The sequence below is a fragment of the Orcinus orca genome, chromosome 16 (genome assembly GCF_937001465.1).
Source record: "Orcinus orca chromosome 16, mOrcOrc1.1, whole genome shotgun sequence".
In the NCBI taxonomy this organism is placed as follows: Eukaryota; Metazoa; Chordata; class Mammalia; order Artiodactyla; family Delphinidae; genus Orcinus; species Orcinus orca.
Window position 1 is genome coordinate 86,516,148 of NC_064574.1, and position 12,974 is coordinate 86,529,121.

The 12,974-nt window shown below is 60.0% G+C and overlaps 2 protein-coding genes across 10 annotated transcripts in view; one reads left to right on the top strand and one right to left on the bottom strand.

The window, feature by feature from the left end:
- The window catches only part of NUDT1 (nudix hydrolase 1), a 154,636-nt gene that overhangs the window by 18,821 nt on the left and 122,841 nt on the right, over positions 1-12,974 (bottom strand). The gene's annotated exons all lie outside the window — the stretch shown is intronic.
- MAD1L1 (mitotic arrest deficient 1 like 1) overlaps positions 1-12,974 on the top strand; it is a 316,733-nt gene that overhangs the window by 5,857 nt on the left and 297,902 nt on the right. For 7 of the 9 annotated variants that reach the window (XR_004482842.2, XR_007472361.1, XR_004482844.2 and 4 more), the window contains exons 3-9: positions 1,137-1,277; positions 3,610-3,789; positions 6,182-6,306; positions 7,281-7,362; positions 8,594-8,724; positions 8,873-8,987; positions 11,033-11,094. Coding sequence is in view for 5 of the 9 variants with exons in the window: in XM_004268980.4 (XP_004269028.1) it covers positions 1,137-1,277; positions 3,610-3,789; positions 6,182-6,306; positions 7,281-7,362; positions 8,594-8,724; positions 8,873-8,987; positions 11,033-11,094 (836 nt within the window). In the remaining 4 variants the exon portion in view is untranslated. Of the gene's footprint in view, positions 1-1,136; positions 1,278-3,609; positions 3,790-6,181; positions 6,307-6,342; positions 6,912-7,280; positions 7,363-8,593; positions 8,725-8,872; positions 8,988-11,032; positions 11,095-12,974 lie in introns of those variants that run through there. The other 2 variants (XM_033426708.2, XM_049699975.1) reach the window with 2 other exon arrangements.

Here is a 12,974-nt window from a genome sequence, read left to right on the forward strand (position 1 = left end):
ACGATCAGTTGTGTCCCCAGACAGTGCCCCATGTCCCTGATTGAAATGAGAACCACTTTCTATAGCCCAGAGCATCTTGAACTTTAACGTGCATATGAATCACCTGAAGATATGGTTAAAAGGAAGGTTCCAATTTGGTATCTGTGCGGTGTGGCCCGAGACTCTGCATTTCTGTTAAGTGCCCGGGAGATGCTGTGTTGCTGGACTGCAGGCCGTTCTTGGAGGGGTTGGGCTCTAGCCCCCTGAAGACAAGGCCCTTGCAGTCGGTGATTTGGTGGTACTGTTGGCTGTGTCTTCTGAGGCCCTTCAGAGCTTCAGTTCCACCTTATTTACCTACCCTCTGGGGGACGCAGACTTCTGAGATGGGCCCTAAACTGCTGGCCCCTGGTGGACTGGAGTTTCTCCCACTTAATCGAACACTAACTAGGTGTTGTGGCCCCGCGGTTCTGCAGATAGAATTAATAGCTCCAATCAGTTGACCTTAACGTAGGGAGAGTACCTGGGTGGGCCTGACCCAATCAGGTGAGTCTTTAAAATCTGGGTCCAGAGATCAGACAGAGAAGTCAGAGATGCAGAGCAGGAAAGGGATTCCACACGTGTGAGATTCTCCCTCGTTGGCTTTGGAGGTGGAGAGGGCCGTGTGGCAGGGAATGTGGGCAGCCTCTGGGAGCTGACAGCAGCCTGGGCCTTCCAGCCAGCAAGGAAATAGGAGCGTGGAAGAGGCTGCTGAGCTACAGGGGAGAGCACAGCTTGCCGACTGCATGGATTTTAGATGTTGAGACCCTGATCGGAGAACCTGGCTCTGTGTGCCCGGCCTTCTGACCCATGAAACCGACAGCCAGCATATGGGCGTTTAAGCTGCTGCGTTGGTGGTAGTTTGTTACACGGCATAGGAAACAAGCCCTCACACTGTCATCTGAAAACGCACCTTCCTCTTTCGTCCTTTGTCACCTTCTCTTGTCTTGCTGCCTCCCTGCACTCCTTTCCCACCTGGGGGCCCGGTGTTCCTTCCTCCCCAGGGCTGAGCGAGGGCCTTGCTGGGAGCAGGTGCTTGGTGAGGGAGTGTTGAGTGAGCCCCTCGCCTGGCTGACGCAGCTTCTGAGGACCTGTCTTTTCTTTGCACATGACCCGGTCAGCTGGAGGAGCGAGCAGAGCAGATCCGTTCCAGGTCCCACCTCATCCAGGTGGAGCGGGAGAAGACGCAGATGGAGCTGAGTCACAAGAGGGCCCGCGTGGAACTGGAGCGGGCAGCCAGCGCCAGTGCCAGGAGCTATGAGGTGGGCTCTGGTGGGGCCCCCCAGAGCAAGGGGGCGGTGCGTGTACCTGCCAGACCGCGGGGAGCAAGAGCCCAGCCAGCGGCCCAGGTGCTCTCCTCCAGGTGTCCAGGGCCTGCCTTCTTAGGCCACCTGAGGAAGTGGGTCGGGCCTCAGGTGTGCTCTGTGTCCCCGGGGAGGGCAGCACGAAGGGACGGCTGCCCTGCCACGTCTGCGCAGTGAGGTGCTGGTGGGCATTCGTCTCTGCTGGCTGCCTCGTTGCCCTGTCTTCTCTGTGAGAATTGGGATGGAGGTCTGGCACAAATGCCAGGTGGCCTGGGGGTTACAGGCCTCGAAAGTCACTGGCTTGTGTAAGAGTCTCAGGTCCAGGCTGGCTCTTGTGCAAATGGTTATAAGGCCTCAGCGCCAAGAGCCCCAATCTCGGGGGCTGCTTCAGGTTGCCCTTGCCTTACCCAGGGCAGGCTGTTACCCTAGAGGAGATGCTAGGTTTTTACTTAGTGCATCAATTCCATGCTTCCTTTGCTTTGATTAACAGCACTTTGCCAGGGTTTTTCAATAAGTGCTGATGAGTCGTGGAAATGCTGCCACAGGCAGAGCGTTGGACCAGAAAGTCTCTGGCCTCTGTGCTTTCCTGAGGATGGATATCTGGCCCCATTCTCACCTTACGTGGCATATTCCCACTCTTTCCTAGTCCCTGTAGAAATAGCTGATGGCTTCGAGGGTGTGATGCTAACTGGATGTACTTGAGCCCGATGTGCAGGCCCGTGGCCGTGGTGTGTTGTGTGGACTCAGTAGCCCAGTGTGCTGCAGGTGGGGGACTGCTGCCTCGGCGTTGGCCCTGGTACTGCTCAGTGTGGGGCTTCTGCCGATGTTCTGGGTTGTCCTAGGAAAGATGTCCTGGGGGAGCCGGTGGGAAGAGGAAGAGGGAGAGGCCACGGGAATCTTGCAAGTATTGAAGTGAGTCACTGACAGTCTTTCTTGGGGAAATCCAAGGGTACAGGGCTGACTGAGCTTAATCCTGGGGCCCCCTCGCTGAACTTGCGCCTTCCTCTCGGAGAGGCCTTTCCCCGCTGCCCGTGGACTTAGCTGAAGACGGCTCTCGAACCGTCTGAGCCAGTGGTTTTCAGTTTGTCCCTTTGAGTCTTGGGTATCTGCAAAGGTTTTTCAGGGACTGCCAGTTTGGTAGTGGGTGGAGAGGGCAGGTGGGTGGGAATCTCAGCCCTCCCACCTGGAAATACCTATGAGATGGTGAGACTTCAGCGTCCAAGGTCTGGGGACCTGCCTGGACTGCCGCATGTGCACTTGGGACTGGCAGCCTGAGGAGAGATGCCACGTCTTGCCCTGTGACGTGCTGGCCGGGTCCCTGCACAGCCACAGCAGCTCACTCCTGCATCTTGGCAGGTCCCCAGGCTTTAAGGCCTCCTGGTGGTTTGGAGGCTGTACTCGCGGTTGGTGGCTCCTTTGAACCCTGGATCAGCAAGAGGCCGTGGCCCTGGCCGTGCTTTTCTTAAGCTCCTCCTTGCCGCTGGGCTCCGAGAGTCCTGGTCTCAGCACTGCCTCTGAGTACGGCAGGCCCTGCGAGTGCCCGGCAGGCAGCCCTTGGCGGGAGCTTCTGCAGCTCAGCTTCCTGATGAGAGGTCAGAGGTCAGCAGAGTGTCAGGCTCCATGTAACTAGGACTTGACTTGGTGCCTTTGCCCCTGGGACTCTGGCTGCCACTTGTGGTCCCTTTGCTTCTTGGGCTGAGGGTAACCTCAGTGGCCGACACTTGCCCCTTCGGACCCCGAGATCGTCAGAGTGAGGAGTCTGAGTTCTGTGCGTTCCTTACCAGCGCAAGCCACGCGGCCCCTCGAGGGGGCCAGTGCAGGGTGGCTCTGAAGCTCTGGGGGAGATGAGGGCCCATGGTCACGTGCTCCTGCCTGCAGGCTCCTGGCCACGCCCCCTGTCCCTGCCCGGTCGTCCACTCTCTGGGGGCTGGGGGCGTGCCGACTCACTGGAACGGGAGCCGCCGGAGCTGCCAAGCTCAGAGGCATCTTCCCAAGGTTGAGTCTGAGTGAGATCGCTGTGCTCCTCCTTGCAGATGGCCACCGTGAGCAGTGGTCGGTGGCGGTGACGTGTGCCGAGCGCCCTCCCGGGGGGGCGCCATGAGATGTGGCGTCGCGCCGCTGTGGCCGGGTGCTCACCTTGGAGGGCGTCCCGCTGCGGCCTCGGGGTGCCTGTGGGCTTGGCTCTTGCCTTGTCGGTGGCTCTGCTCTGGGTCTCGGTCCTGTCCGGCGGGCAGAGTGGGCTGGGCTCGGCCTGCTCACGCGCCATCTCACCAGGCGTTCTCCTTGGCAGCGCGAGGTGGACCGCAACCAGGAGCTCCTGACGCGCATTCGGCAGCTTCAGGAGCGGGAAGCCGAGGCGGAGGGGAAGATGAAGGAGCAGCTGCAGCGCTACAGGGTGTGCCAGCAGAGCCTGGATGCGGCCAGCAAGCGGCTGCGGGACCAGGAGGACGGCCTGGCCGAAGCCGGCGAGGTGAGGGGCTGGGTCCCCGGGCTGGGGTGCTGCCCTCTCCCCGCGAGCAGTCTCTGGGCGGAGGGGAGATGAACTCCCACCTCCAGCACGGTAGCTCCGTGGTAGCGCCACTGTGTACTTCTGCTCCCCACGTGTGTGCCTACGTTTTTTGCGTAGTTGTGATCGTAGCAGAAATACTAATTTTCCATTCTGTGGTTTTCAGTTAGTAAGTTGAATACTTTTTTAGTCTTTGTGATTATTTTTAGTGGTTGACTAACCTGTTTTTGGTCACTTTCAAGTGTTTTTTTTAATACACACACACACCCTCATACAGATACATATGTGGTAGATAGCTTCATGCGTGTAGCCTTTTTGTTTCTGTTGAATGATTTCGTTTGGACAGATCCCTAGGAATGGGGTTATAAGATCACCAGGTACAGGTCTCTCTATGGCTTTTGCTACCAGTTGCTGTGTTCTACTAGTAGCTATTGTTGAGGATTCTACTTTCACTGGAACCTCTACCTGTCACGGATAATGGTGTTTTCTGGAAATACTTGTGATTCTGCCCCCCCTGCCCCCGCCCCCGGAGATGTGCCTCTGGATTTGCATTTCTTTGATTATTAATAAGGTTTGTTAGCATCTGAGAATATGTCTGGAACCAGAGCATAGATCAACCGTAGTCCTTATGGTCTCTACCAACCGAAGGTTGTGTAAGCTTTAGAGACAGAACCCAGACATTGATGCTTGTGGAAATTGGACTCCTCTGACCTTCCCTGTGTCTTTGCTGTGCTGCTCAGGATCACAGGCGCTGCGAGGAGGAAGATGAGACGCTGCCGGGGGGGGAGTCGGGGGCCACGGGATCACCGGGGTTCTGTGTCTGCGTGGTCTTCTCTCCCTGGTGGCTCTTCGGAGCAGCGCCAGGTTATCTCTGCCTTGGCCGCGCTGGAGAGCATGTTACGCTTGTTCCTACATCTGTCTTCTGACGTGGATGTTGGCAGGAGCGGCCGTAAGACAAGTCCTCCTCCCGCCTTGGGTGTGTGCCTGCTTGTGCTCTCTCGCAGGCTTCTCTGGAGGACGGGGGTGGGCATGTCCTGCACATGGCTCAGTGAGGAGCAATTTGGGGGGCACCCTTGGCACAGAAGTTGCAGAGCAGATGCCTGTGGGGCCTGGCGTGGCAAGGGTTGTGGCGGTTTGGGACGGAGACCCCGACGTTGCTCATCTCCCTTTTCACCCCGTGGAGAAGGTGTCCTTGGTTCCGAGTCTAGGTTTGTAAACCTCCCGCCCGCACAGCTGTGTTCTCTTGTCGCGGTGCCTGGCCTAGATGCTCGTGCTCTCTGAGGTCATCCTGGTGGTGGCCTGGCTTTCGCGCAGCTTTGTCTTCCAGGCGGTGGGCTGTCTGGCTCCTGGATTCAGCACAGCGCCTGTACCTTTATTTAGTTCAGGAAGAATCCTCAAAGGATATGTTCATTGTTAAATAAATCTTAAGTATCTTCATTCTTCTTTGGGTCCCGGATTGAGAGTCACTGTTATAATAAAGGAAACCATGCAGGTCGATGAGAGGGTAGGACACAGACCCACCCCCCCATCAGCCTCCCTGGGGGGCCTGCTGTGGCCTCCGTGTTTGCAGACGGTGCCCCGTGTGAGGGTTGCTCACTGTGGTGAGTTTGCCAGGCCGTCCTCTTGCCCTCAGCTTGTAGGTTGATGTCTGACTCTCAGAGGCTGATGGGGCGATGTTTCCACTTGTTAACTTAGAGTGACGCCCTTGAGTGGGCTGGCTTTTCCTGTTGGAGGCGTGCTCTCTTGCCCCAGGAAAGCCACAAGTGGGGTCCCCTCACCAGAAGGTTGTCTGGGGAGGGTGTGGTCCGAGCTGAGGACCGCGGTTCCGCCCCAGTGTCCGTCTAGCGGACTCGCTGTCCTGGAGGCCTCCCTGTGCCTTCCCCCATGACCCCTTCTGGCCTCCGCGGCACTCGTGCAGCTCCCGTTCGCTGCGTGTGGCTCTCGTGGCGTCATGCTGAGGAGCCTCGGCGCCCACTTCTGACTGCTTGGCGGGTGCCCGGCGTGTCCCCGTGTAGCGTCTCCTGCACAGCTGGGCGGGGGGCACGGTGCTGGGGTGGGGTGGTTAGAGGAGGGATTCTGGGCTGAGGACAGAGTGGGTGTGGGCCGCCACGGACTGGGGGGCTGTGCACACGCCGGCTGGGAAGGGGTGACGTGGGGTGTGGGTGTGGAGGCCGCCAGGCGTGAGGCCCGGGCCCGCCTTGGCCGGCAGCGTTCTCACTCCAGAGGCCACGGGTCACCGAGGCGGGGCTCAGGTGGGGTTGAGGGGCGGTCATGTGTTCCAAAGGAGGAGATGGCTCTGTCCTCGCCCTCCAGAGCGGGACGGGAGGGGACCGGCTCTTGTCTGTCTCGCTTTCAGACCGTCAGTGTGCTGAAGGGGAGGCTCTCGGACCTGCAGTGGAGCGTGATGAACCAGGAGATGCAGGTGAAACGCCTGGAGTCTGAGAGGCAGGAGCTGAAGGAGCAGCTGGAGCTGCAGCACAGGTGAGCGTGGAGGCGGGCAGGTCCGCCCCCTTCAGGGCAGGGGTCCCCGCCCCTTTGCCAGGTAAGCCTGGCCAGCTGTCCACCTGGGTGCAGTTGGCCCGAAGCCTGCTGGGCTGCGTGCCGAGCTGGGCGTCCACTCGTTAACCATGTGCCAGACCCAGGCTTGCTCTCCTGCGTATGCCCTCTGTGGCGTGAGCGCCCAGCGTTCACGATCGTCATGTGCATTGAAGCTCTGAGGTTCCACGAGTGCCCTTCGTGTGCTGGCCTCCCATCCACAGGCTGTTGGGACACACTGAGGCCTTTGAAGCCAGGACCTTTTAGTGCTAGAACAGAGCAGTGTTTCAAATGTTCCAAGAATAAGAAGCGGGAACAGTCATTTCTTTCCTCCTTTGGGAGTGGGATGCCTTCCTGGAGGGAGCTTTCAGAGAAGATGTTGGGTTTGAGCGTGCGTAGGACATGCCCTGGGGCAGGGGGGACGTGGGTGGGAAAGGACGTTCCTGGGGAGGGAACCCTCTGAGCAAAGGCATGGCAGGATGGAGGAGCTCGCCAGGAGATGCAGGTGGAAGACAGCGCTCTCCCAAAGCTCGTGGCCTCTGCCTTAGCAGGTGTTGTCTTAGGGGAGTTCTGACCACTCGGTGGAATGGGGCAGGGTTGGGGGGGGTGGGCCGGTCCTGAGCGGGTCCTTGGCTTTGGCTGTTCCAGGGCCAGCAGAAGCTCCTATTGTGAGAGGTGTGGGGAGGGGAGAGGACTCGCAGGTGGTCTGGACTTACCCACGTGCCCTGCGACTCAGGCCACAGAGCCAGCAGCAGGGGCTGGGCCCTGGACCCTGAGGCGTCCTTGCAGGGAGCGTGCAGGAGTGTGCTTGCACGCGTGTATGAGTGAGTGTGTCTGTGCTGGAGAGCTTTTAGAGTGCGGGCAGGTGCTGGCTTTACCACATGCCTGTTTCTGCACATGGTGTACTTTTTTCTTAATAGGAAATGGCAGGAAGCTAACCAGAAGGTTCAGGAGCTCCAGGCCAGCCAAGAAGCACGGGTGGACCAAGAGCAGAGGATTAAGGTGAGTTGCTCCGTTTCAGTCCCTGGGCTGTGCCTGGGAGATGTCACAGCGCCGGGCCCGGCCCCCTATGACCCGTGGCTGTTTCAGAGCTGGGGGCGTACTCAGTGGCCTCTAGTGGCGGTTAGCTGCCGTGTCCACTGTAGCTGTTCACGTGTCGGTTGTCTCCTTATGTGCCGGGCGCTGTGCTGGATGCCGGGGCGCGTATTTCTGCTCCCGGGAAGCTCGTATGCTTTTGGATGAAGATCAGAGTCAAACACATAGAGTAAGAAGTAAACGTGTGATAACTTCAAGTACCACGGGCTGCTGTGCAGATGATAGAACAGGACTGGAGAGGGTGAACAGCAGCCTGCCCGACGTCGCACAGCTAGTGCAGGACTCAGCTGGGTCCCAGAGCCAGGTCGGCGTGACTCTGGTTCAGGCCGTGCTGCCGCTCTGTGGGAGGACGCGGCCGGGGAGCCGTGATGGCTGCCGCCGCCCGTAGAGCCACGTCCGCGCACCGGGCCCCGCTCCCGTGCTCTGGCTCCGTGTACCCCCAGCTCCATCGTGTCAGCTTCCAGACCTCCCGGCTCGCTTTCGCCTCTGGTCTTCACGTGCTGTCCTCTGCGGCTCGTCCGTCTCTCCTCCCTGGCCCTCACTGCTTCACACGACCCGTTACGTCTCCCCTGCCCCGTCAGCCCATCTGAGTCCTTGGCCCGCTTCTCAGTAGTGACTTGCCTGCACGGCCTGATGTCTGTCTTTTGTACGCTCTTCCCTGCAGAGACCTCATCTGTCCTCTGTGTCATGGTGTCCCCGCTGCTTGACCCAGTACCTGGCCCAGAGCTGGGCCCCTTAGTGCTTGTTGTTCTGTGACTCGTCACTGAGTCTCCCCGGTGTCTCCGTGTGTTCCCGGGGACTACATGTCGTAATGGACAGGCTGTCCTCACCGTACGAGGACTCAGTCAGGACCCTGTGCCACGGGAGTGGCAAGCAGAGCCAGCGTGGGAGGGTGGGTGTCGATTCATGGAGCATTCGCCGCGTGTCCCTGTGCCGGACGTGTGACGGGCTCCTGCCCTGCAGGCGGCACGGCACGTGGCGCGTGGGGCTACCCTGGGAGTGTCCCCTGAGGACACTGTGCAGAGGCACAGCCGGCGCAGCCTGCCCAGAGGCGGGGGCCAGGGCCGTGGAAGTTGCCATGGATCTGGGACAGTTAGGCGCTCATGACACTCTCCCCTCTGTCTCCGGCCTCGATCAGGATTTGGAGCAGAAGCTGACCCTGCAGGAGCAGGACGCTGCAATCGTGAAGAATATGAGGTCTGAGCTGGCGCGGCTGCCCACGGTGGAGAGGGAGCTGCGGCAGCTGCGGGAGGAGAACGCCTGCCTGCGGTGAGGGGCCCGGGGGGGCTTGGTGGCGGTGTGTGCGCGCGTGTGCAAAATGTTTGCAGCCTCCTTGGGTGCAGCCCCTGCTCCAGGGGCTCCTGCACCGTCCCTGGCGGTGCGGCTGTTTGAGTGACTGTGCTTCTGGCCCTGCCAGGGAGATGCGGGACACCAACGGGCTGCTCCGGGAGGAGCTGGAGGGGCTGCAGCGGAGGCTGGGGCGGCAGGAGAAGATGCAGGAAACCCTGGTCGACCTGGAGCTGGAGAAGGAGGTGAGCTGGTCCCCGTGGGTGTCCTGTGGCTGGCTAGGGGAGACCCTGGGTGTTTTAGTCCTACATTCCAGCTGTTCAGCTAAAATGTGGCAGCCGCTGGGCTAGTATGGTGGGCAGAATAGTGACTGCTAAAGACAGCGCCATCCTGCTCCCCAGAACTGTGGGCAAAGGGGATCGAAGGGTGCTGACCCCTAGCTGTGGTAGGGAGGCTCCCCTGGGGCTCCTGGTGGGCCCCAGCTGGGCCGCTGTGCTCACAGGTCCTGACAGGGGCCGGAGGGGGTTGGAGGTCAGAGCCATGTGAGGTGAGGAGGACTTGCTGCTGCTCTTGGTGGCGATGAATGGAGGAAGGCGCTGTGAGCCAGGGAACGTGGGCACCTCTAGAGGCTGGAACGGACGAGGAAACAGGTTCTTCCCCAGGGCATCCAGGAGGAGTGTGGCCCTGCGACCCCTTGACCTGGCACAGTGAGGCCCTTGCTGGGCTTCTGACCTACGGAGCTGTGAGACAGTAAATGTGTATTATTCTCAGCCACTGAGCTCGTAGTAGTTTGTTTCAGGAGCTCTGATGCTGAGTCAGAGAGAGGAGGTGGCTGTGGTACCTGGAGCACGTTGTTCCCACCCATGGATGTGAACAGACACCTATGCTGAGTTTCCTTTCCCTGTGGCTACTGCTGGGACTCATGGGGACATTTTGTGGGTTGTTGTAGAGATGGCCGTGGACGTCAGTGCCGAAAGCATCCTTGTTCGCTTGCTGAGCAGACCAGCACGAAGGCCTCCCGGCTCCAGGCCCGGCGTCCTTCTGTCCTTCCACACTGCTTCCCCGTGGTCACCTTCAGTCACCTTCCTTTCTGGTTTGCCCGGCGTAAACCATGTCACCACTTCCCGTAGCTTGCAGTCTGGTCAGAGTGCTCGTCAGCTGCGCCCCCCAGTGGGTTCACTGCCAGCTGAGGCATCGTGGGTCTGGAGCACAAATCCCGTTCAGGCGTCGGCTTACGTGGGCACTTAGCCCGAAAAGACAGTTCCGGAGTCCAGCAGCTTTTCTCTGGACGTAGTTTGTTTTGAAGTTGGTTAAGATTCTGCATGTAGAATCACACTGCCTGGGTTCCAGCCCTGCTGTCGCGTGCCCGCTGGCGGTGTGACCCCGGCAAATCACTTAACCTCTCTGTCCACCTGTGTAACGAGGAACGAGTGTCTCCCTACAGGGTTGTGAGGATTAAATGAGGTAGTGTAACGTGCTTAAACAGTGGTAAACACTGACTCAGCGTCAGCTGTAGTAATAGATTTATTAACCAGTCTTGTGCCCGGCACACGATAGGGGTCAGGAAGTACTTGAGTGGCTGAATGAGCGCACTGAACAGCGCTGGGCTTGGCCCCCGGAAGGAGTGGGAGGCCAGACAAAGGCACGCGGTCTAGGAAGGTAGCAAGACTCCGATGTGGGATGTGGGTCAGTGGAGCGGCTGTGAGAATACAAGGGCGGGAGGCCCGGGATGCGGGCCGGGTGGGGACACCGCTGCTGCCCCCTGTTCTTCCCAGCGGCCACAGGGGCCCAGCCCAACGCGCGTGCGTGTGTTGGGGGGTGGGGTTTGGCTCTCGGCCCAAGTCTGTCTGCCCTGGGGCTTGGCATCCTGAGGAGCACCCGGAGGATGGGCGACAAGGCCGTGGGCAGCGTCTGCCCCCCTGGTGGTTATCGCAGGACCGTCCAGGAGGCTGTCTGCTCCCGACCCCTTTCCCCAGCCCGCAGTCCTTCTGGCCTGCTGGGAATCTTGAAGTTATGGAGCCAGGAATGAATGAGATGTTAAGCACGCAGTGTAGCTTCAGCGGTTGGGAAGCAACCTGTCTGCTTTGGAGCGGATGAGCGCGTTTCTGCGTTTTAGCTCAGCGATCAGGGCGGGCCGTTCCGGAGGATCAGGGAGGTGATGTCGTCGGTTTTGTGTGGTGCTGCCGTGCTAGGGGTCGAGGTGCGTGTGTGGAGGAGGTGGGAGGGCCTGGCGCTTGCACGGAGATGACGGGCACAGCGCTCTAAGGGCTCTACTTCCGTGTCTTTTCAGAGGCTGCTGACGAAACTGCAGAGCTGGGAGAGGCTGGACCAGACCACGGGCTTGAGCATCAGGTAGGCGGACGGTGCCTGGGCCACAGGGTCCCCACCTTTTCCCCGCACGGATGGCAGAATGGGCCCTGCCAGCCCGGTTCCCTCCAGCAGAGGCCCTGCCTGCGGCTGCTTAGGTTTAAGGAGATGGAAGTAGGGACTCTCCCCGCCGAGGACGGGACATTCTCGACAGAGCGCTGGCAGGTGTGGGCCCTGCATTGTTGGGTTTTCTTGAAGGGCTCTTTTTTGTTTATACTGAGGAAGTAGTTGCTTTTGAGGGAAGTCATTTCTTTTAGGTGGTTGTAACGAGTAGAGATAAACTGAGTCTTCAGGGGCAAAAAAGGAACACAGGGTGATGGAGGATTGTTTCCCATCAGGCCCTGGCAGCAGCCTCAGCTTGTCTGTTGAGCTAATGCCAGCAGGTGAATGGCAGGCGGGGCTGCTGGATGGCCGAGCGGGCCTGGTTCTCAGACGGGCATCTTCCCACCGCTCCCTGCTCCCGATTCCATCTGTCCTGCTGCCTGTCCTTCTGGGGCCACTGCCCCTTTCTCCAGTGTCGCTCCACCGCTGGCCCTTAGCCCCCAGGTCCCTTCCCTGCCCGGTCCGCCTGCAGACCGACTGCCCACTGCTCCGCTCTGGGGGTGGGGGTGGGAGATTGGTCCTTCAGGCTTAGTCCTGGCGCCTGGGGCCTGTGGGTTTAGAGAGCCTCCTGTTTGTCTGCTTGTGCGACTTGAAGCCTGTGTCCTCTCGGGGGTCTGTCCTGCTGCTCTCGGAAGCTGGGCCTAGATAGAGAGCCCTCCGCAAAGGGCCGTCCTGTAATCACAGCCTCTGACTGCTCCTCTGGGATCTGCACCAGCTCCATCGCACCATGGACTCCAGCTGTCTGTCACTTGAAGATGCCCCTTCGTTTTCCTTCTGCCTCGCTATCACTAAGTCTCAGAGGACAGAGTAGGCTGTTCCCTCCTGAACTCCACCTGCGGAACCCAGGGTCATGTAGGGCTGGCCCCAGCGAGGCCTAGATGTTTTGTGTTTCCTCCTTTTCTCTGGGCTGATGAACTCGTGGGGAAGCTTCCCTCCCACTCCCAGGAAGGCTCACGTCAGAAGAGAACGCTCCATGACTTTTCTCTTGTGTGGGAGATCGGAGGCCCTCTCGCGCCGGGTGGCACCGGCTGCTGGAGTGTTTGAATGCCTCAGTCAGGGCAGCAGGGCCGGCGCGCAGCCGGCTGCCGTCTCTGGCCAGAATGGCGCAAGGGTCAGTGTGCTGGACACGATGGAAGGTGCAGCTGCTCCTTGAGACCTTTTGGTCCCGCTTCCAAACCTGACCACTGCCGCCCACCTCCCAGCGGCTGGCACATGGTTGGGGCCTATGCCCGCGGGCTTCTGGGCTGGTCCCGTGCTTACGCGTGTTGTGTGTTTACCCTGCCTGCCCTTAGTGACCAGGCCCTGGAGGCGGGAGGAAGGGGTGGTTTGGAGCGCTGGCGGAGGTGGGGGCTGCCCACGCCTGCTGGCAGCTCGGGGTCAGCAGGAAAGGGGGGCACGCGTTTCCCTGTAGGGAAAGCAGGTGGTTCGCGAAGGCTGGAGTCGTGTCCCGCTCTCCCGCCTGTCAGGGCGCCCCTCTTCGAGTCTTCGCACTGCTCCAGGCCAGTCCCTTGCCCTTGGGCAGGGCCGCAGGGCTTGCCTCGCTGTGTTGGTGGAGGTTAGATGCGCCTGTGCGCTGGGTGCCGTGCACACTGCAGAGCAGTGAGGTGTGGCTGGCTGTCCTCGTCTCCTGGGGTTCCTGGTGGGAGCCCCTGTAAAGAGAAGCCTTCTTTTCATGTGCTTTGTGGCGGTTGTGCCTGGGCCGCTTCTGGGGGCCCCTCGGAAACCTTAGCTCTTCCGCCCTTTCCTGTCCCTACTAGGGCGTT